Genomic DNA, 22,681 nt, shown 5'->3' on the forward strand with positions numbered 1-22,681 from the left:
AAGTCACTCCATGGAAAGCAGAGATGGGAGATTGATCCTGGCCAATTATTTGAGCCCTTGATCAAACTACACCTAAAGCTAGATATACTACAGAAGTGCTGTTATTTGAACCATGAAATGTTCTTTAGTTTTGATTGGGTTCTTGTCACTTGCTACAAAATATTCTTAACCATTAAGCCTTCCCTGACATGGAAGAATTCCAGGGGTAGTTATACAGCTTAAACTCACCTTTTGGGACATTCACTATACTAATACAAAATTGTGATTAAACTAATTTGTCTATTAAAAAACAATTATTTATGCACATCACATAACACACTAAATGCTACAAAATTTATTTACTGTAGCAAAGAAATGAGAAGGCAAGACTTTCAAAGCCCTTCAAACCACATCTAGGAATTATCTGTTTACCTGCAAGATGAAACTCAAAAACTTGGTCAACAGCAGAACCAAGTTGAGGAGAGGCATAAACCAGAGCTCAGGATGTAACTGAAACACAGAGTTATCCAGAGCTTTTGGCTTTAATGGTCTTTGAAATCAACCACTTGATAAAAATCTTTGCAAAGAATGTTTTGTGTCAAAAAACAAGAGAATGTCTGTCTGGGTGATGGTCTGGGTGAGTGGTGAGCAAGACAAGAAGCTTCAGGATTCTAGGAATCTCACAGCGACCATCTCAGGCTCTTGGAGACTCCCCATCATCTTCTCATGTGCTCACAGAAGTCTTCCCACTGCCCCCAAAACTGCCACTCTATCTTCTCTTTTCTCCTCCTTTCTCCTTCTCCCTCTCTTCCCTCCTTCCCTCCCTCCATCCCTCCATTCCTTCCTCTCCTGTCCCCTTCCCTCCCCTTCCCTTCCCTTTCCCCCTTCCCTTCCCTCCCCTCCCCTCCCGTCCTTCTCCTCCCCTTTCCTTTCTCCTCCTCCTCCTCTTCTTCCACCTTTCCTCCTATTCCTTCTCTTTATTTTCCTTCCTTCAAGGAAAGGAGTAATCCATAATCTCCCCATCCTTTATATTCCAAAGCCTACCTATTCCCCAGTTCTCTCGGTTGCAGGTTTTTCTCCTTCATCACTTTAAATATGTCCTGCCAGTCCCTTCTGGCTTGCAGAGTTTCTGCTGAAAGATCAGCTGTTAACCTTATGGGGATCCCCTTGTGTGTTATTTGTTGTTTTTCCCTTGCTGCTTTTAATATGTTTTCTTTGTATTTAATTTTTGACAGTTTGATTAATATGTGTCTTGGCGTATTTCTCCTTGGATTTATCCTGTATGGGACTTTCTGTGCTTCCTGGACTTGATTAACTATTTCCTTTCCCATATTAGGGAAGTTTTCAACTATAATCTCTTCAAATATTTTCTCAGTCCCTTTCTTTTTCTCTTCTTCTTCTGGAACCCCTATAATTAGAATGTTGGTGTGTTTAATGTTGTCCCAGAGGTCTCTGAGACTGTCCTCAGTTCTTTTCATTCTTTTTTCTTTATTCTGCTCTGCAGTAGTTATTTCCACTATTTTACCTTTCAGGTCACTTATCCGTTCTGCCTCAGTTATTCTGCTATTGATCCCATCTAGAGTATTTTTAATTTCATTTATCGTGTTGTTCATCGTTGTTTGTTTGCCCTTTAGTTCTTCTAGGTCCTTGTTAAATGTTTCTTGCATTTTGTCTATTCTATTTCCAAGATTTTGGATCATCATTACTATCATTATTCTGAATTCTTTTTCAGGTAGACTGCCTATTTCCTCTTCATTTGTTAGGTCTGGTGGGTTTTTATCTTGCTCTTTCATCTGCTGTGTGTTTTTCTGTCTTCTCATTTTGCTTATCTTACTGTGTTTGGGGTCTCCTTTTTGCAGACTGCAGGTTCGTAGTTCCCGTTGTTTTTGGTGTCTGTCCCCAGTGGCTAAGGTTGGTTCAGTGGGTTGTGTAGGCTTCCTGGTGGAGGGGACTAGTGCCTGTGTTCTGGTGGATGAGGCTGGATCTTGTCTTTCTGGTGTGCAAGTCCACGTTTGGTGGTGTGTTTTGGGGTGTCTGTGGACTTATTATGATTTTAGGCAGCCTCTCTGCTAATGGGTGGGGTTGTGTTCCTGTCTCGCTAGTTGTTTGGCATAGGATGTCCAGCACTGTAGCTTGCTGGTCGTTGAGTGAAGCTGAGTGCTGGTATTGAGATGGAGATCTCTGGGAGATTTTCGCCTCCCCAGGTCTCTCATACTTTGCCCAAGCTAAAATGTTCTTCACCCAGCAACCTATGCTGAACTTGCTGAACTGGAAAAGCCTGTATCTGCTTCCACTCTACCATTTTCCCTCACACCCCGGGGTTCCCTCCTTCCTAAAGTGGTAGCCTTGTGGCCTGATGTATATTGATGGAATTCTCAGCACTCATTTGGTTAAAGCCATTTTTTTTTCTCCTACCACAGCCTTGACCTTGAGGACATTCATATTCCCTGTATATTGCATTTGTACAAAAATCTTAATAACAGCTTCTTAATTGAACCTCTGGAACATAATTAGAATGCTTTGGGATAAACATTCTAATTGTGCTGTCCTCTCCTTGGAATAAATAAACTGCATATTTTCCTGACTCTAAAAGAAAGAAGATAAAGGAAAAAATTCATTTGTGGACAAATGTTCTTATGAAATGCTTTGTGCCAGAAACTTGGAATCAGGAAAGGAGGAGGGATACATGCATCTTTCATGTTCCTGTTAAATTTTTAATTTTAAAACTCATGGTTTTGATGATGTCAGAAACAAGTGAGAGAGAAAGAAATAATTGATCTCTCCTCTGAGCTAGGAAGATTTAAAAGTTATGTACTTGTATATTTTGGAAGTTGGGAGTGGCTTTTTACTCTGGCTAAAAGAAAATCACAATAATTTCCCCAATTCAGGAAATGAATACTCATTAATACTGCTCATTTTGGTATAAATGAAGCCACAAAATAATTCTTTGGTACCACAAGAATTCTTTTGGTACCATATATTACACACACACACACACACACACACACACACACACACGTACGCAAACACATATCAATTACTCAACCAAATTCACTTAGCAGCTGAACTATCTCCCTTTCATCATGTACGTTCTATTCCTAAATCTCTTTTCTTAAAGCATGAACCTTCAAACCCGCTGATACTTGGTTAAATGCTGACCCTCTGCTTTTTTGAGTAAGCTGAAAATTATTGATTTATTTAAAAATAACTCCACTTCCCTGGTTTTCCTACTAAATCACCATGTGCATAAGTAATGTAAGTGGATTACAGGAAACATTAGCACTAGCAATGGTTGTTGCAAGCCACCAGCGCCATGGCACCGTTAGAGACTAGATCAAGAGAGGTTAGGGAAGGCTAAGCCGCAAAATCGCCCATTGCCTTCATGTCATCCTCACCCAAAAGAAAAAGCACAGCTTCTTCATGAATCTCCAAACCACAAATGAGCTAAAAGTGAAAGGACCTGCCAGAGTTCCTCACTGATGCCTTTTATTCTCCATAATATTAAATTAACTAGACAGTACATGACATTATAAGATAGAACAAACCTCTTGAACCGTAATTCACAGCGACTTTAGGAGTTGACGACTATGGGTGGATGATGGTCAATAGAGGAAATATCTCTCCTGAGCCTGAGCATTAGCACAGGCATATCCAGATACAGCGACATTATTAACATCATTTGTCTTCACTCAATAGACACAGTGCATGGCTTTCACCTTCAGAACATCTGTTACTCGTGTAAATGCAGAAAATTTGTTCAAGTATTTCAGGAGGCCAAATCACCCACATATTTTCTCTTAACAACAGCTCATCTTATGTTCTCTATTTATGATTTTTATTGGCTTACCAACATTTCTCCCCAGACATTTCCCAAGCAAAACTAGAGACTCCATTGCACTTGTGGATGCCCCAAATGATGGGTATTTCTAGATACCCCGAATGATGGCCAGATCATAATAAATATTGAATGGATGCTAGTTGAAAACATCAATGAATGGATCTTTGATTCTCAATACTAAGTGTCCTATATGTAGTAGATTAAAAAAATAAATAAAAGGAAAAAAGCTTATTAATTTTAATTACATTAGGTTTATAGAGAGGTTGCCAAAATGCAAACATGGTTTCATTGAATCATCTTGCCTTAAAAGTCAACATATTTGGTTATGGTTGGGGGCAGAAATGCAATTAACAACCATTTAGCTACTGACTTGTAGTTTTAATGTGGATCCTCCTATTGTAATTTTAAACTCGAGAGGGACTATAGTCCAAACTGTGTGTCAACCTTAGCATGTGTTTAAACTATGATACGTCCACAAATTGGGAACCTCTGGCCTGGTTACATACTCTAAGAATACAAAAATGGACCCATTACATCACCTTGATTAATAAAAGGTGATGCTTGTTCAGTGATATTAGGAATATTATCCATCAATTACTTCCAAACCATCTTATCTACTCCAGTTATAGAACACTCTCCTCCCTGTACATCACTCTCTCCCTTTCAGGGTCTCTTCATTTCTTGTAATTTAAGTCAAGTGACCAGAAGATCTTTAATAAGTACTATTTATTTACATAAACTGAGACTCAGGCCTATCTGCTTAGAACAGATTATCACAGAAGTCAGGAGGCTCCATAGGATATGATCCAACATAACTGTAAGGACTTCCTGAAGCCATTTTTTGTTCAAATTATTAAACACCTACTATGCACCTTGCATTGTGCTGTGTAGAGAAGATACAGACAAGGTTTCTTATTTTATGGGCTTAAGTTCAAGAGGAAGCCAACAGATAATAATCAAGTAACAAAAAAGAAATACCAGAGAATAAGAAGTGCTATGGTAAATAGTCATTGAGATCCAATGATAACTATTCACCATTAGGTTTTGTTTGTTTGTTTGTTTTAAAGTATCAACCACAGAGGAAACCATCAGATGAGCATCAGTTAAATGCAGTACTTACCACCACAATCACATTTGCTGCTGGGATTGGCAGGTTTTCCACTTCATGGTCTTGACCAGCCATGGCCAGTAGATTGAGAGATGGGTCATACGCAGGTCTAGGAAATGCTGAATTAACAATTTGGTGGCGTTTGCTTATTTGAGCTTTAGAAGAGGAATGGTAGCTATGTTTCTGTATGTTTTGTGGAGCTATATCCAGGCTCTTCTCAATGTCTTGTGAATGGTGATAAATGAAAGCTGGCTTCCCACTCTTCTTCTGATGAATTGCCAAAAAGTGATCATTATTTCTTGAAAGGCACCCTGAAAGGGGGAAGAAACAGAAACGAAAATCAAAGACCTTATTCAGTAAGTTGAATAGAATATCTGATAAAGAGAATTACCCGTTCTTAGGAAGCTTTAAGGCTTGTGAAGGATTTAGATCAGTTCATCTCCATTTTTGTCCCTGCTCCATTATCGCCGACAATGAGAACACACTTGGTGGTATGGAGTCATCTCAGAGACTTTGGGTGGACAGAAGTGGGTATAGTCGAAAAAGTTCTATTTAAAAGATATTCTAATGCCTCTTTTAGTTAGGAATTTCCCCCTTTATCTAAGCTCATGGTCGTAATACCCCCTTGAGCATCTCTTCTTGGATGTCCTAACTGTTCCTCAAATGACAACCATTTACATATCATATTCAAGCTTTCTTCCCTTTAATCAATAGCATTTCACACAATTCTTATTTTATACTTCTTTTATCCTACTTATAATCAACTATGTCCAATTTTTAAGATACTTATAGACTATTTTAAGCTGACTAAGGGCAGGAATCTGAGTATATGCATTGTGGTAGCAACTTCCAGTTGTGTAATGATATCCATTCTCTCCTTCTTACTTAGTAATATGGCCATCTAGATAAAGTAGTACATGCTCCTTTATTTCTTCTGTTAGGTAAATATCCACTGACTTGAATAACTTTTTCCTATTTGTCATTGGCCACAGGAGGAAAGAGATAACATACACATGTGAGTCAAAAGAATATCACTAGGTCAAACACCAATTAGAAAAGTAAGTTTAAGACCTTCTGTATAAGATGATAAGCAGATTGAACAGATCACAACATAGTAATGCCACCCACACTGTCCTAGCGACCCTAGATTTCCCCTGGGTATGCCTATGGCAACAACCGCTGTACAAGTGCTGTCCTTAGAAGATTACTTCCCTCCTTTTATAAGAATTCTGGGGTGCCTAGAATTCTCACTGAATATTTACAGTAGAGGAATTGCTAGTTTTTACAGCTTTTTCCATCCATCAAGCCTCTGTGACCAGTATATATTTCTAGCACCTTCAGCAATCCTGTCTTACCAGTATGCTGTCAAATTTCACTTAGAGATAGGAAGACAGGTTATTTCTTCAGTCAGCTCAAGTGCTTTCATCATGATATAATAGTTTGGGAATCATTGGGTCCCAGGGACTTTAGGCTTTTACAGCATTCAAATCACAAATACATTTCACGTGAATTCTGAGCTAGTCATATTGGGTTGGCCAAAAAGTTCGTTCGGGTTTTTCCTTAAGGTGTTACAGAAAACCCGAACTAACTTTTTGGCCAACCCAAGAGAAACTAGTCCTCATGTCTTCAATCCTGAGCATGCTGAATTGACTGTAATTTTTTTTTTTAAAAAATCAAGCTACCATAATTTGCCAAAGATGATGATTGGACAGTGTTACCTTGAAATGACTGTAAACTTTGTTTCTCTGAATGAAATAAGAGTTCCTCAGATTCGGAAATGCCATTGTCATTAGGAACATTGTCATATTAGGAACATATGTAAATGAATATGGTCCTTCACTGTTAATATTCTTGCAGTTTTTGTTTGTTTTTTTGCGGTACATGGGCCTCTCACTGTTGTGGCCTCTCCCGTTGCGGAGCACAGGCTCCGGACGCGCAGGCTCAGCGGCCATGGCTCACGGGCCTAGCCGCTCCGCGGCACATGGGATCCTTCCAGACCGGGGCATGAACCCATGCCCCCTGCATCGGTAGGTGGACCCTCAACCACTGTGCCACCAGGGAAGCCCTATTGCAGTTTTATTAATGGAGACTAGTGCTAAAATATTTTAGATGTATATTAACTTTCTGACCACAAATGTTTGTTTAGTATTTTACTAAAAGTAATTCACTAAATGATACTGTAGTGTCCTACAGCATTTCTATACTACAGGTGAAGTTTCCTCCCTCCCCTATTAAAGGACTGAGTCTGACATTGTGAAGAGCAACAATGACATGGTCACCTTGGGGTTAAGAAATAGAGCACATGTATTATTTTTATCCTAGTTGACTTTTTAAATACTCCTCATTTAAAGATGGTCTCTTGTTTCAGGAAAGGCATACTGCATACTTGAATGAATTTGGGTTTTTCACCTGAGGGATTGGCTCTTCTACCAAAAAGAGGAATCTATAACATTCAGTAGCATGGCAACTGTATCTAACATGATAGTGCTATCGAAATAGTCATGTTAATAAAAATTAACATGCAAAAAAAGCTTGCAAGATTCAGGAAGCAAAAAAAAACCCATAGTGGGGGATGGCGAAGAATTTCACTAAGAAAGAGAAGCGGCTCAGAAGATCAGAGAATGCAGATTTATAAGGAAGGGGAAAATGAATGAAGAACTGAGAAAATTACACAGTTATCTTCAATCTTTCTTTTTATATGATCTCAGTCACAGAAAACCTTTTCAGAGCCACCTTATGTAAATAGAATAGGTGAGTCCAACTAACAGATGTTTCTTGTGCTAAAATTGGCCTACAGGGAAAGGTAAAAAAATCTAATTTTAAGTGCAGTTGAAACACAACTAACATTTCCCAGCCCTATCCAGTCGTATATGTGAAAGGACTTAGTCCTGCTTTGTCCTTGAGTAATGAGAACCAAGATGGCAGCACAATATTAGGAACCCCACCATAGCCATTAGGCAAGAAAAAGTTTTCCAAAGTGTTGTGCTTAGATCCCTACATCAGAATTACCTAGGATATTAAGATGCAGATTCCCAGATCTTAGCCTAGAACTACCATAGCAGACCTCTGGATATGTAGCCTACAAATCTGGATTTCTAATTGAAATTTTCTCACTTTCCAACCCTAAAGTTGAGGACCACCAAGCTAGTATCTGGAATAAGTTTTAGTTTCTGTCTTCAAACATTACCCCTCTATCATCACCTCCTTCACTTTGACATTATAAATATACTCAAGTAAACATTTTAGAAATGTTAAGATTGAGATGTCTGTTAGATATCAAAGTGGAGATGTTGAATTAGAAATTTAATAAATGTTTAGTTCATGGTTGGAGAGAGAGAGAGATTTGTGTCATCCAATACAGATAAAATTTAAAGTCAAGTGACTGGAGATTGATTGAGAAGAGAAGAGTATATAGGACAGAACTCCTGGTAGAATTACAATATTTAGTGTCAAGGAGCTGAATGAAATGGAGCCAGCAAAGATAAATGAGAAGGAATGGTAGTAAAGTAGGAGGAAAACCAAGAAAGAGTAGTTCATAGAAGATTAAGAAAAAAAATGTTTTAGAACCTGTATGCATTATAGGGTCTTAGACAGAAGCAACTGAAAATCAATCTTATAGTGATGTCTCTAGAAACTAGAATATAAATGGAATTTCCACGTGTTTCCATGCAAGCTAAGTCACACTGAAGACACACGCATAGACTTAAAAAATTATAAGGCACATGGTGACCATTGCCATGAGAGATGGTCAGAAGATGGAGAAGTAGGAAGATTCTTATCTAAGAAAGAATAAATAAAAGAGAAAAATAAAGGGGCCTTCAAAATAAGTTAATTAAAACATCCAAAGAGATAAAAGAGAAAAATAAGAATAAGGGATTTGAGGAAAAGAGAACAGGCATGTTTCAATCCAAGTGGAAATCGTAGAAATGAAAAATATCATAATTGATGAAATTCAATATATGGGTTAGACAGCAGACTAGACACCACTGAATAGAGAATTGGTAAGTTGGAAAAGTTTCGGTAATAATTCAGAAAGCAGCACAGAGAAATTAAGAGAGGAGATAAGAAAAAGAAGGTAAGAGTTTGTAGTGGACTCTTCAGATGGGACTCTAAGACCCGTACCTACTGGCATTCATGCCCATTGACAGTGAGCAAGATCTTGCTCTTGACTTACTTCTAACCAACAGGTGATGGGATGTCATTTAGCATTCCCGCTAAAAAAGATGTGACTTCTGTGTTGCTGGGAAACTCCAGCTGACTTTGATGAAGCAAGTTGCCACGTTGGAGAGGTCCATGTGAAGAAGGAGGCTTCTAGCCAAAATCCAGGGAAGAACTAAGGCTCTCAGTTGCAACAATGACTGAGGAACTGAATCCTGCCAGCTATCATGTAAATGAGCTTGGAAGCAAGTCTTTCCTCAGTTGAATCTTCTCCTAGGAGCCTAGTGCAGGCCAACAACTTAACTGAAGTCTTACGAGACACCTTGAAGCAGAAGTCTCAGTTAAGCCACGACCAGATTTCTGACTCACAGAAACTGAGAAATAATAAATATATATTGTTTTAATCTGATAAATTTTAGGGCAATTTGTCATGCAGCAACAGGACACTAATGCAGAAAGACTGAGTGATACTGAGGATAACATGATAGGTTGTAAAATACCTTTAAAAGCATTGAAGACATGAAGCATTAGAAAAATTGAACATTTTACAAGATTTAAGGAGGGAAGTGATATTATAAAATTTATATTTCTCAAAAATTACTCTGGCTATACAAGAAAATGGATTGGGAGGAAGCAAGACTAAGTGCAAAGGTACCAGGTAAAATATTTTAGATGACAGAATAGCCCAGACAAGGTGGCAGTAGAGGGACAAAGCAGAGACAAATTCCAGAAGTGTTAAGACATAGGAATTGACCAAAAAAAAAGGGGAATAAATTCAGTTATTGAGTTAATGTTGTAGGAAGGAACCAACAGTAGATATTTAAGGATGATTCTATTTCTAGTCAGCAACCCAATGTATGGAGGTGCCCTTTACTGAGACAGAGAAATGTGATTCTGTGGTGCCTACAATATAAAGAAGCAGAAACATCCAGAAAGCAATTATGTTTATGTGGAACTCAGAAGAAAGTTCTGGACTAGAGATAAATACTTAAAAACCATAAGCATAGTAATGGAAAACTGAGTGCCTGAGTGATGAGACTGCCTTGTGGAATGAGAAGAATTATGAGTCTGCAGCAAAGACCCAGAGGAGACCACATTTAAGGAGCAGCTGGAGGATGAAGAAGAAAAATTAGAGATTGTGGAAGTATGGAAGCCATGGGAAGAGTATACCAAGGATCTGTGATTGTCAGTGTCCAGTGTCACTGACAGTCTGAGAGTTCAAACAAGACAACCCTGAACACTTACATAGGATTTACTGATTTAAAATTCATCAGTGGACAGCTGAGCCTGGATATTCAGAGGACCAGATTCAACACGGAAAAGGTTTGGGGACAGCATTCTAGAAGCACAAAGCAAAGCACTCTCCCTGTTGAGTCCCTGAACAAAAGTAAAATAATTTTAAAGGGTTTAAAAGGGTATGAAAGATTCTGAGTCTGGGTAAGATGGAGCAAACACACTCCGCCTTGTTGCTTACATTAAATAGAGCTATAAAACCTGGACAAAATGCATAAAACAGCTATTTGAGAACTCTAGAAAGTAAACAGTAGCAGAGGGATTGGGGATGAAGAACAGAATTCAAAATTCCACAACATCAGCAGTAAGTTTACCATCTCCCCCTGCCCCCAGTATCCTCTAGGCAAAGGTGTCCCAAAGGTCCCATAGTGGACACCAAAGTGCAGACAAAGACATCTCCAGGAGAAAATAAATACAACACCATAATTTGTGGGATGCAGTTGAAGCAGTGCTTAGAGGAAAATTTATAGCATAAATGCGTATACTAGAATTTAAGCTTCCACTTTAAGAAATGAGAAAAAAGAAGAGCAAAATAAATGTAAAGTATGCAGAGGAAAGAAAGTAAAAAGTTAAAAGCAGAAATAATTACATTGAAAATAGGAAAACAATAGAGAAAATCAATGAGACAAAAGCTGATTCTTTGAAAAACATCAATAAATTGATGAAACTCTAGCAAGATTGACAAAGAAATACAGAAGACACAAATTACCAAAATCAGATGAAAGAAAATCACTAAATACCCAGTAGACATGAAAAGGATAACAGGAGAATACTATGTACAATCCTTTGCATATACATTCAACAATTGAGATGAAATGACCAATTCCTCAAAACCCACAAACTAAAGAAACTCACCCGAGATGAAATACCTGACCTGAATTGTCCTAAAATTATAAAAGAAATTGAATTCCTACTTAAATTTGTTTTCTGAAAAAGAAATCTTCAGGATCAAATAGTTTCACTGGTAAATTTAAACATTTAAAGAAAAAATTAACTTCAATTCCCAGAAAACAGAAGAGAAGGGCACACTCCCCAAATCATTTGTGAGGCCAAAATTACTCTGATAACAAAACAAGAAAAAGTCAGTACTAAAAAAAACAAACAAACTATAGACCAATATCACTCATGAATACAGATGCAAAACTCCTCAAGAAAGTATTAGCAATTGAATGCAGAAATATAAAGGCTAATACACCATAACCAAGTAGGGCTTATTCTGGGAATGTAAGTAAGGCTGCTTCAATATTTGAAAACCAATCAATGTAATCCATCATATTGACAGTCTAACAAAGGAAGACCACATCACACCAATTGATGCAGAAAAAGCATTTGACAAAATTCACATCAACGCATAGTAAAAAAGTTAAGCAAACTAGAAATAGAAGGGAACTTCTTCAACCTTGTAAAAGGCACCTGCACAAAACCCCACAGCTAACATTAGGTTTAATGGTGAAAGACTGAATGCTTCCTTCCCTTAAGATAGAGGACAAGGCAAGTATGATATTCTTAAAACTTCTATACAATGCTGCTGTACTGAATGAAAGTCCTAGTTACTGCCATAAAACAAAGAAAAGAAGTAAAAGGAATCCATATTGGAGAAGCAGAAACAAAATTGTACTATTTGCAGATAGCATGATTGTCTCTGTATAAAATCCTAAGGAACTCATCAAAATTTTTGTAGATCAGGTGAGTTTAGCAAGTTAATAGAATATAATGTCAACCTATGAAAATCAATGGCATTTTCTAAGCTAGCAATGTACAATTCAAAACTGAAATTTAAATAAATCTACAAAAGTTGCAAAAAATAAAATATTTAGGTATAATTCTAACAAAACATGTACAGGATATATATACTGAAAACTACAAAACGCTGAGAAAGTAAAACAAGAAGACCTGAATAAATAGACAGACATACTGTGTTCATGAATTGGAAGACTCTACATAATGAGGATGTTAATTATCCCCAATTAAAATGAAAATTCAAGCAGAATTATATATATAATATACATAATTATATACAATACATATTATATATAATTTTATATGTTCTCTGAACAAAGGCAACTTTGTTCTCTGATCATTTTGTAAAAGGACAATCATTGTTTTTCAAGGATTGCCAGCACTTTCTTCTCTAGAAAGGAGATATAAGTGGATAACATCATGAAAGTCCCTTGGGAATTTCTACATGAGAAATGACAAGGTTCTCATTTGATTTGTAAATGTCTCTCAGGCAAAGTTAAAAATACACAAGTACCAGTGGAAGTTTACTTAGAAAATGCCAATTAATAGTACTGAGAAAGGAAAGAAACATTTTTTTTTTTAAAAAGCAATGGAATAAGAGATAAGGGACCTAGATTGTTGCTTCAATACCCACCCCCTCTCATCTATGTGAACTTGAGCATGTGTCCTCAACCGCTCTAAACCTCAGTTTTCTCATCAGAAAGCAGTGAGAGGCTCGCGTACCACAAAAAACAAACAAACAAACAAACAAAGCCCCCACTCTTCCAGTTATTCTATAATTCTATTGGTAATGCTAACGCATGAGGTCACCACGGCACTAATCTCCAGTTAGAAGCATCCACAGTACCAACACTGAATCTTCCTGGTGAACACTATAGCCATCCCAAGATGTGACAACTGAGGTCTGTTAGAATAACCTCCCAGGTATAACTTGTGCTCACTCCTACTAATCTTAATAGCAAATTATATCAGTGTTTTGAAAGACTCCACTATGGCTCTGTCTGTATATAAAGCTAATTTTGTAAAATTCAGTTTGTGTGTCTTAGTTATGTTCTTACAACATACGTTATATGTATGTATGTATATATTTATATGTGTACACATTTGTCTTATATCCTGACACCAAACAACCAATCTGACAAAAAAAAAGTACATCTTCAGACCAGTAATTCTGTCATAAAAAGTAAAATAAAATGTGTTTCTAAAATATAACAGATACAAATTTTAATTGAATTATAATTATATTTATGAAAATTGTAAACCATCATGGGCCCTCCAAAAAAGAGCTTGTTATTGAAAGAACACCTCCCTCCAGAAATGTTTTTCCTAAAATCTAGTCTATGCACTGGTCTCTAGGATGTGAAAATATAATCCCGTGATGAAGCTCTGCGTCTTCTTCTGATACTACTTAAATGCTTCACATGTTTGGCCAGTGATGTACCTAGTATATCTAAAATAAAAATAAGAAACGAACACCAAAGTAACTAGTCTCATTTTTATAGAGCTGCCTCTATTCTTCTCCAAGTAGGAAAGGCCCTGAATCCTACAAGAATAAGGAATGATTTTAATTAAGGCATCTTGTAAACTCCTCCTGCATGTTCTTTGATATAAACACTCCCTCACATTTCCTCAAATATTCCATTAGAAAATGTGGCTCCTATGCCCACTTACAGCCCACTGTAACTACTGTGGGTGACCCTCAATTCTTCCTATTTATCCCTTCCAATCAAAGTTGAGCTGCACAGTGGAGAACTCTATCTGGGAGTCACAGAATGGAAAAATGTGTGTCTGCCATGCGCTGGTGGCAAAATTACAATGAAAAGAGTTTCATGTTTCCTGGGTTTTGCCCAGCTTTAATAGCATTATATTTCATCTGATAAATGTATTACAGAGTGAAACTTAATACACTTAGGACAGCACTCTTTGGGGCAGCGTGACTAGACATAAGTCATAAAGGAGAAATGGGTGAAGACCACTGGCCTCGGACCCTGCTGAGTGAGACTTATGTTGGCTCAGACAGAAGCGCCCCAGTTCCTGAAGAACTGAGTTGGAGGATGCCTGGAGGAGAGGCTGACAGGAGTGAATGCTACTATCTCTTAAACTTCACAGCCATTAAGAGAAGACTTCTGTCAAGATATGCCCTCTGGGGAAATGCAGAAGTGGGGAAAAAACGATCATAGGGTTATAAAGCTGAGAAACACGAGCCTTTGCAGAAATCATAGGAATCGCGTTCCAAGTGCACTTACTGAACAAGGAAGCACCAAGTACATTTGTAAAATCTGATCTTTATGCCTCATTGTTATGCAAACAGTTAAAATATTACTATTTATAAATAGTTACAGGAATTATAAAATATTACCATCATTTTTACAGTAGAGTTCTCCAGATGACTTAAAAGCCTGACTCCACTGCAGGACAAGGAAAAAGAAATATCTATTTTAAGAATAATTCTCGTGGTAGATTAGGAATTATATTAAAATATAGCAAAATGAATATTAGAACATATAAAAAATTACAATATTGTCATAGCAATGATACTACAGAGACATAAAGGCCCGAATATTAGGGCAAGAGGAGGGTGAGGAAGGAGGTCCACAGTGGCCACTTGAAGAGATCCCTGGCCTAGTATCCTTTGCCTGCGTTTAGGGATTTGAGGGGCACTTGGTAGGCCCTTCAGGTCAACACTGCTACTCCATCCTGCCCTAGTCCCTTCATCCATCCCTTGAAATTAATGCCACTGGTCTAAGGTACTGCTTTCTCATGGGTCTTTGGACAAAATGAACATTGGCTAGGGAAAGACCATCCAATTAACAGCTATTTTTATCAGGAGTAGATCAGTGTGTCACATCTCTTCTAAAATACAGCTAGTTGAGGAGAGACCTCTCCTGCAATGGGAAGCAAGAACTACAGACTTTAATCGGGGTGGAGAGGAAGAAGAAAGTAGGAGGTTGAGGTTCAGCCTGAGCACACGGCTCCAGAGGGTGAATGCCAAGACATCAAGGGTAGGGGTGGGCGGTTGCCAGCAGTGAGGGCTGATTTTAGGCTGAAGTATAGGAGACCGGAGGCACCTCTGCTTCAGGCACGGGGCAGGACTGGCCTGGAGGCGTGGACTCTGCACCCGCTGAGAATTTATGGTCGACTCAGCAGAATTTAACACTAGGGAAGGCAGGATGCCTGATCCCCAGAATGCGTGTGTGGAAAATCTGATTTCATGAAGCCTATACCCTCCCCTGCCACACACACACCAAAGGTATGTGGACAGGGCTCTCAAAGTGGAGTTTGCAAACCCTACAATGCACAGGGTTTTCAAGGTGTCCGTGGACATGGAGAGGGTTCAGCATTAGAAGTGGGATATTTGGACTCCTGTTGGATGTTGTGAGATCAGAGTGTTTGTAGAGTGAGACAGCAGAAGGGATGATACTAGAAATCCTACCCAAACCCTAAGACTAAGAGATACTTTACCAGGAAGACGGTTGCCCATGATTGCCGTGCCTCTGGGGGCTATAGGATTTTTTTTCTCTTAGATTCTCCACTTTGGAAAACAGCATTTATTTCCTCCAACACAAACTTGCTAATTATGAGCATTTTTCAATTTATAAGGCAAAGGTTCTACAAGGATTTATTTTAAATGGAGGCATGAAAATCAGATTTTCATGGCAGGCACTCTTCACAAAAGAAGGCTTTAGGGTGATTTTCTTTTTAGTGGGCTGACAGTCAATGTGCACATTTTTTCCTTTTCAAGTATGGAACCTGAAATATAGGAACAACGAAAGTTTTCACATGCTAATATGATAATTCTTACAACTACTAGCCATTGAATGTATTCAGTGTTCCAGCCCCCATGCTGTGGGCCCTTAGGAATTAGCTCTTTAAATCCTTAAACCACCTTACGAGGTAGTTACTATGTTATTAGCCTTTTTTTTTCTGATAAGAAAAGGGACGTACAGAGAATTTAAATAGTAAACAGCAGAGATGGGATTCAAGCCCAGGCAGTCAGATTCTAGAACTTTTTAATTTTTACTATGCTACATGAGTTAGAGTGTATTTTTGCTGTTTCTGTAGTACAAGCATGTCATTTCAAACAAACTTTCCATCCTAAAGGGTGAGATGATTATCTTATATAAGGCACTTGGGATAGAGTGTAGCACATCATAGGGACTTAGGAAATAGTCCTTTGTATTTTCCTTCTTTTCTTATAAGGAAATCTATTTGTTTCTTCCCTATAAAATATAATGTTTATCTTGGTAGGAGACCCTTTTATTATATTTTCATAGCTTCAGTTAATGTCCAGATTTAGGAATTACAGAGAGATTTGTGGGGGAGGTGAACTGGGATGGGGGGAGGATGTCAAACTATTTTACTGAGGGGCTTGGTGGGGGGTATTGAGGAAGGGCTGGGAGAATGAGATCTGATGTCTTAGGCTTGGCCAGGCTCTCTCCAGCCTCTCGGTGGCCAAAAGCAATAGGTGGATGTTTTGGAACTTCACAGTCCATCACAAACCTGCACACTTAGTAAGCCTCACGCCAAAGGTAGAGGAAAACTATGCAGATAAGATCAAATTGAAGAAGTGATTTGAATTCAGAATCTCTCTCGGGCATGCATGCTTCTGCAGCATTGGCTCAAACACAAAAAGAATGAGAAATTGCTCCAAGATACGAGTTGACCATTTAGCATCTGACCTCTCCCACCCCTAGTCAAATAATACCTAACACTTACATGGCACTTACTAAGACAGCACAGTTTATTTTACATTACATTATCCTGTTTAACACACAACAACAACCTTATAGTTGTATAGTACCTGATCTCCATTTTAAAAAGAGGAAATTGAGACTTGGAAAGATTAAGTTGGCCTAAGTTACAGAGATAGTAAGTGATCACGCCTGGATTTGAGCTGGACCACAATATACATGCTCTTAACTACTACCTTATTCTGCTAAAAGTCATCTAAAAATATGGCATTTACTCCTTTATTTTCTTTTTACTTCTCTGCTTACGCCATTTTATTTTCTTCCAGGGAGAATAAAAACACTGTCTTGAATCAACAAGACCAAGAAGGTGAACTACTTTAACTTAAAACCACATCTTTATATTGATGGATTGATGGCCTTTCAAACTAACTCATCATGATGTTTGGCGTACTTTGTATTCAGCATCTTTCCCAGGTAAGTGAAAGTAACCCTAGTGATGGGAGCTGACTCTGTGCAGTTATGGGCATTGCTTCATGTCCCCTCTAGTCTTCATCTGGAACTGGTTCATTACTGCAGTGAAATAGATGTAGAGCCTTATTCTATACATGTTGCTGTACAGGCCAGTAAATCACTGTGAGACACTCTTACTCTGTGCTCATTTATTGATCTTTTCCAAAGAATCAGTAGTTTAGGGCTGCCTTAAGCCATTCTGCACATTTAAGTCAGCAAATGTACATTGCTTCAGGTCTGAACTAAGATAAAAAATAATTCATATCCCCACTGAACTTGGCATCTACTTCAGTGCAATTAGACATATTGATCTAGACGTATTGCTTCACGTAAACAATTAGTTTTGTTTTGTTGTTGGTCCATGTGGTTGCAATTTTAATGGATATCAACATCTTAATAAATTGAAGTCAAATAAGATTTGATTATGAGAAAAGTCTAGATAGCCATTATGAATAAAAAATTTAAATGGAAAGTGCTCATATTCATAATATAAATTTGCTAATTGTCATTCTGTGGCAAGTATCATCTCAATAATAGACACAGTTATATTATTTGGTCAATAAGCATTAGGAAATTTGATCTTAAAATAACGTATTACCATTAAATTTTTTCAGGCTATTAAAATCCCTTTTGTTGGGAAACATCAGTGCTACTCTAAGTGTGTCAGCATTTGTCTAAGTACTTTGAAGATGAAGAATGCACTCATGGCCAAGTGGGATCTTTCAAAATCGTCTTTTAAAGGGAAAAATGGCTTTCTCTACCTTTTGAATCAGACTTTACAGACACCTTTTAAGAGATTTAACAATAAACTTACCATGAAACAACATCCATGTTATCATTAATACTAATGTCAATAAATGAGCCTTTGATGTGTGATCCCATCGGCTCATAAAAAGTGACTTTTTCTAATTCGTAAACCAGTCTCCATTCTTCAGGTATAAGCATGGCTCCCATAAAAATTGTTTACGGTTTTATAAAGATTTTGTCTGTATATAAAGAGACAGAAAAAATGTATAAAACCATCCAAATACTCAGAAATTTTCTGTGATCGTTTGGTTTCTGTTTGGGGGAATTAAGGGAGGGCTGGATTATTTTTGGTCTCCGTTTATTGAACCCACTGCCTCACACTCCCACCTGATTTTGAATGTGTAAGTGGTTCATGTTTGTTATTACAAGGTAGCTGATAACCAATCAGTAATCAGAGTCAGGGGTTCTGGGTCCATTCCTTAGTGCAAAACTATCACGCTATGTACCTTACCTAATTATCTGGTCTCTTTAAAATAAAGACATTCATCTCACTCCCATCCTGAAGTAGTACTAGAATATCATATAGGAATGTCTATCTATCTAGGAGGAGTTCAACAAACAACTCCACTACAATAAGCATCATGCCTATAGAACACAAACTTACCTTAAACAGACTATGTTTGAATGAAAGCTTTTCTGCCCCATTTCCACTTCTTTGTAACCAATAAACGTAAATTGGATTGAAAGAGCAGTAGTAAAGTCAATTCTACTCTTTATGATCAAAATGAGATATAATCTGTCAATATAAATTAATCATAATTTATTTTGTCTAATACATCCTGAATATGTTTAGTCATTCATTCAACATTTATTGATGGTGTACTAGATAACAAGCACAGTTCTATGTTATTGGTACATAGAGATAAAAGCTACAATTCTGTTATTGTCCTCAAATTTTTTAAATATTCATGTTCAGTGCACTAATAGAGAAATATACAGGGCCTAAAAGGAAAACCTAGGAAAGCTACTTGAATGAGGTGGGGTGTCACAGGAAGGGTTCTCAAAGTAGGCAATGACCAAGATTTGAAGTTGGAGAAAAAGTTATCTAGAAAAAGAAGCAGAGTTGGGTATTTAAGATAAATAGAACAGTATGTGAAAAGGATGAGAGGCATGGCAAACCAAAAGAAATTTGCTCTTAGTATGATAATAGTGTGCAAAGCAGAACATGATGACAGGAAAGAAAGATGGAGTTAGTAAAAGATTTTCCCAAGCTAATAAGTTTAGGTTTATTCTAAGAGAAAAGGAAATAGCTGTATTAGAGAATCTTATAAAGAAAGAATGTGATCGGGTATGCTTTTTCAAGTTTTACCTCTGATATCATTATGAAGGATGGATTTGATGGTAGGTTATTGTGAAATACTATATGAGAAATAAGGACCTAGCACAAGGCAGTGATGTGGACACGGAAAGTGGAGAACAGTTGGTGAGTAGACTTGGTGACCTTTTGGAAGAAAACAGCAAAGGTAGGGTACAAATTGCGAACTTTCAAAGACGTGAACGTGCCCCTGTATGCCAGCTGTTGTATTGTACTACTGTACTTTTCAAGGTACTGTACTGTAAAATTTTAAATGTCTTCTTTATTTTTTGTGTTTGTTTTTTATGTATTATTTGTGTGAAAAGTATTATAAACTTATTACAGGACAGTACTATAAACCTATTTCAGTACCGTACTATATAGCCGATTGTGTTAGTTGGGTACCTAGGCTAACTTTGTGGAACTTTCGAACAAATTGGACTTACTAACATGCTCTCGGAATGGAACTCGTTCATATGTAGGGGACTTACTGTATACATATACCTATGCCTCAAATGCCAAAGAAGTAGACAGGTTTGTCCTAGTGCCTTAAACCCTGCTTGTAAATTAGCTGTATGAATCCTTTCATATAACTATAGCCATTCCCATACGTACAAAGCATTTCACTAAGAAGTAAAAATATAGCCAACCAGCAAGGCATTGGGCTGTATAGCATCTGGCAATCAGTTGGAAGGACTTTGCCACTGAGTTTATAAGTAGTTCAAGCTCACCCCCAGTTGCCCTTCAATTCCCAAAGTAGCAAAGTCTGTTTGAGATGGTATGTCCCCTGGGCATGTGAGACTCCTGGGGAGCAACTTGAGTTTTGGATAAATGAGTTCTGCTGAAGTTCATGCTGGAAGTGGCTAAGCTGACAAGGTGACTTGCATGAGTGCCAAGAAGAAACTAAATGCAAAAAGAGGAGACCAGAAATATTACTGTGTTGTTTTTATTTATTCAATGTATTTATTTAATCTTTAGGAGTTTTATGCCAGGCACTACTCCCCACCCCCAGTGCTAGGCTGGGCAGAATCTGCAGTAGAAACAGCAGTAAACAAAACAGACCTCTGCCTTCAAGTTACTTATATTTTAATGGGGAGAGGGGGAACCATATTAACAATATAAATAAGTAAAATATTTGGCATGATAGATGGTGAAAGGCCTCTGGTAAAAAAAAGTAAAGCAGGAGCAACACTATTTACAACAGCCAAGACATGGAAACAACCTAAATGCCCATCAACAGATGAATAGATAAAGAAGATGTGGTATATATACATATACAATGGAATATCACTCAGCCATGAAAAAGAATGATATAATGCCATTTGCAGCAACATGAATGGACCTAGAAATTACCATACTAAGTGAAGTAAGTCAGAAAGAGAAAGACAAACACCATATGATATCACTTATATGTGGAATCTTAAACACGACACAAATGAACACATCTACAAAACAGAAACAGATTCACAGACATAGAGAACAGACTGGTGGTTGCCAAGGGGGAGAGGGGCGGGGGAGGGAAGGACTGGGAGTGTGGGATGAGCAGATGTAAACTATTGTATATAGAATGGATAAACAACTAGGTCCTACTGTATAGCACAGGGAACTATATTCAATATCCTGTGATAAACCAGAATGGAAAAGAATATGAAAAAGAATATATATGCATAATTGAGTCACTTTGCTGTACAGCAGAAATTAACACAACATTGTAAATCGACTATTCTTCATAAAATTAATTTAAAAAGTAAAGCAGGGAAGGGGTATCAGAGGGTTTTGGGGGGGTGGGATATGAAATATTAATTAGGATAGCCAGTGAGGGCTTCACTGAGAAAGTAACCCTTGAGCAAAGACCTAAAATTGAGGGATTAAGCCATGGAAATACAGAGAAAGGATAGTTCAGGCAAAGAAATAAAGAAAACTTTTTTGGGAGGTGGGCAAGTGCCTGGCATCTTCTTGGAATAGGAAGGAGACTACTGTAGCTGGAGAGAGACAAAAAAGAGGAAAGCAGTGAGAGATATCAGAGAGGTAATGGTTGGATAGAACAGAGTAGAACTTGGGCCAGTGTAAGGACTTCGTTGAGTGATTTTGAACAGGAAAAACCAATTTGGGAGTTCTAAGGGACTCTTTCTTTGAGGAAAAGACATCTTAGAACATATTTTCCTATCCGTCTACCCTTTCTTTTGAGGGTGATGTTTCTGCAAATGACTTCCCTGATCCTCTTGATCCCATAGGAACTCTTCCCTCTTAAAGACTAGAGAAACTGACTATGCACTTCTCTGAGAATGAAGAGGCATCTTCAGAAGATATACTGAAGGTAGTCTCTGTGCCATCCAGAAAGGCCAATAGTAAGAACAATGTAGAAATTTGAAAGAACCTTTTCCAGAGCCTGATGAGAGAGTAATCCATTGACATCAGCTTCTATGTCTTATTAGCTATTCAATAGGAAAAAGAAAGCTTTCACATGATAATTTTCAAGATATTCACTCCTTTGCAACTACAATACTACCCAATAAATATCATCTCCTGAAACAGAATATAGTTCTTTGGGAAAAGAAAGAGAAGAAACACTGAAGAAAAGCTATCTATGGCTCTTCCACATAATATTTTTGCCATCCATATTATTGGGTAGCTTTTAGCTGCCTTCTTGTATATTCCTGAAGTGGTCTTTTCAACAGAAGTTGATACATTATGTTGGTTCACAGAAAGGTAAAGAATGGGATGGGCAGAAGACCTAAATAGACATTTCTCCAAAGAAGATATACAGATTGCCAACAAACACATGAAAGAATGCTCAACATCATTAATCATTAGAGAAATGCAAATCAAAACTACAATGAGATATCATCTCACACCAGTCAGAATGGCCACCATCAAAAAATCTACAAACAATAAATGCTGGAGAGGGTGCGGAGAAAAGAGAACACTCTTGCACTGTTGGTGGGAATGTAAATTAATACAGACACTATGGAAAACAGTATGGAGGTTCCTTAAAAAACTACAAATAGAATTACCATATGCCTCAGCAATCCCACTACTGGGCATATACCCTAAGAAAACCATAATTCAAAAAGAGTCATGTACCAAAATGTTCATTGCAGCTCTATTTACAATAGCCAGGACATGGAAGCAACCTAAGTGTCCCTCGACAGATGAATGGATAAAGAAGATGTGGCACATATATACAATGGAATATTACTCAGCCATAAAAAGAAACGAAACTGAGTTATTTGTAGTGAGGTGGATAGACCTAGAGTCTGTCA

General features: G+C 37.7%; 1 protein-coding gene across 2 annotated transcripts in view; it reads right to left on the reverse strand.

Moving 5' to 3' along the window:
* Positions 1-22,681, reverse strand: part of PTPRR (protein tyrosine phosphatase receptor type R) — a 255,782-nt gene that overhangs the window by 226,592 nt on the left and 6,509 nt on the right. For both annotated transcript variants that reach the window (XM_060025240.1, XM_060025238.1), the window contains exon 3: positions 4,938-5,236. In XM_060025240.1, the coding sequence (XP_059881223.1) occupies positions 4,938-5,236 (299 nt within the window). The remainder of the gene's footprint in view (positions 1-4,937; positions 5,237-22,681) is intronic.

Source organism: Delphinus delphis, chromosome 11 (assembly GCF_949987515.2).
Source record: "Delphinus delphis chromosome 11, mDelDel1.2, whole genome shotgun sequence".
In the NCBI taxonomy this organism is placed as follows: Eukaryota; Metazoa; Chordata; class Mammalia; order Artiodactyla; family Delphinidae; genus Delphinus; species Delphinus delphis.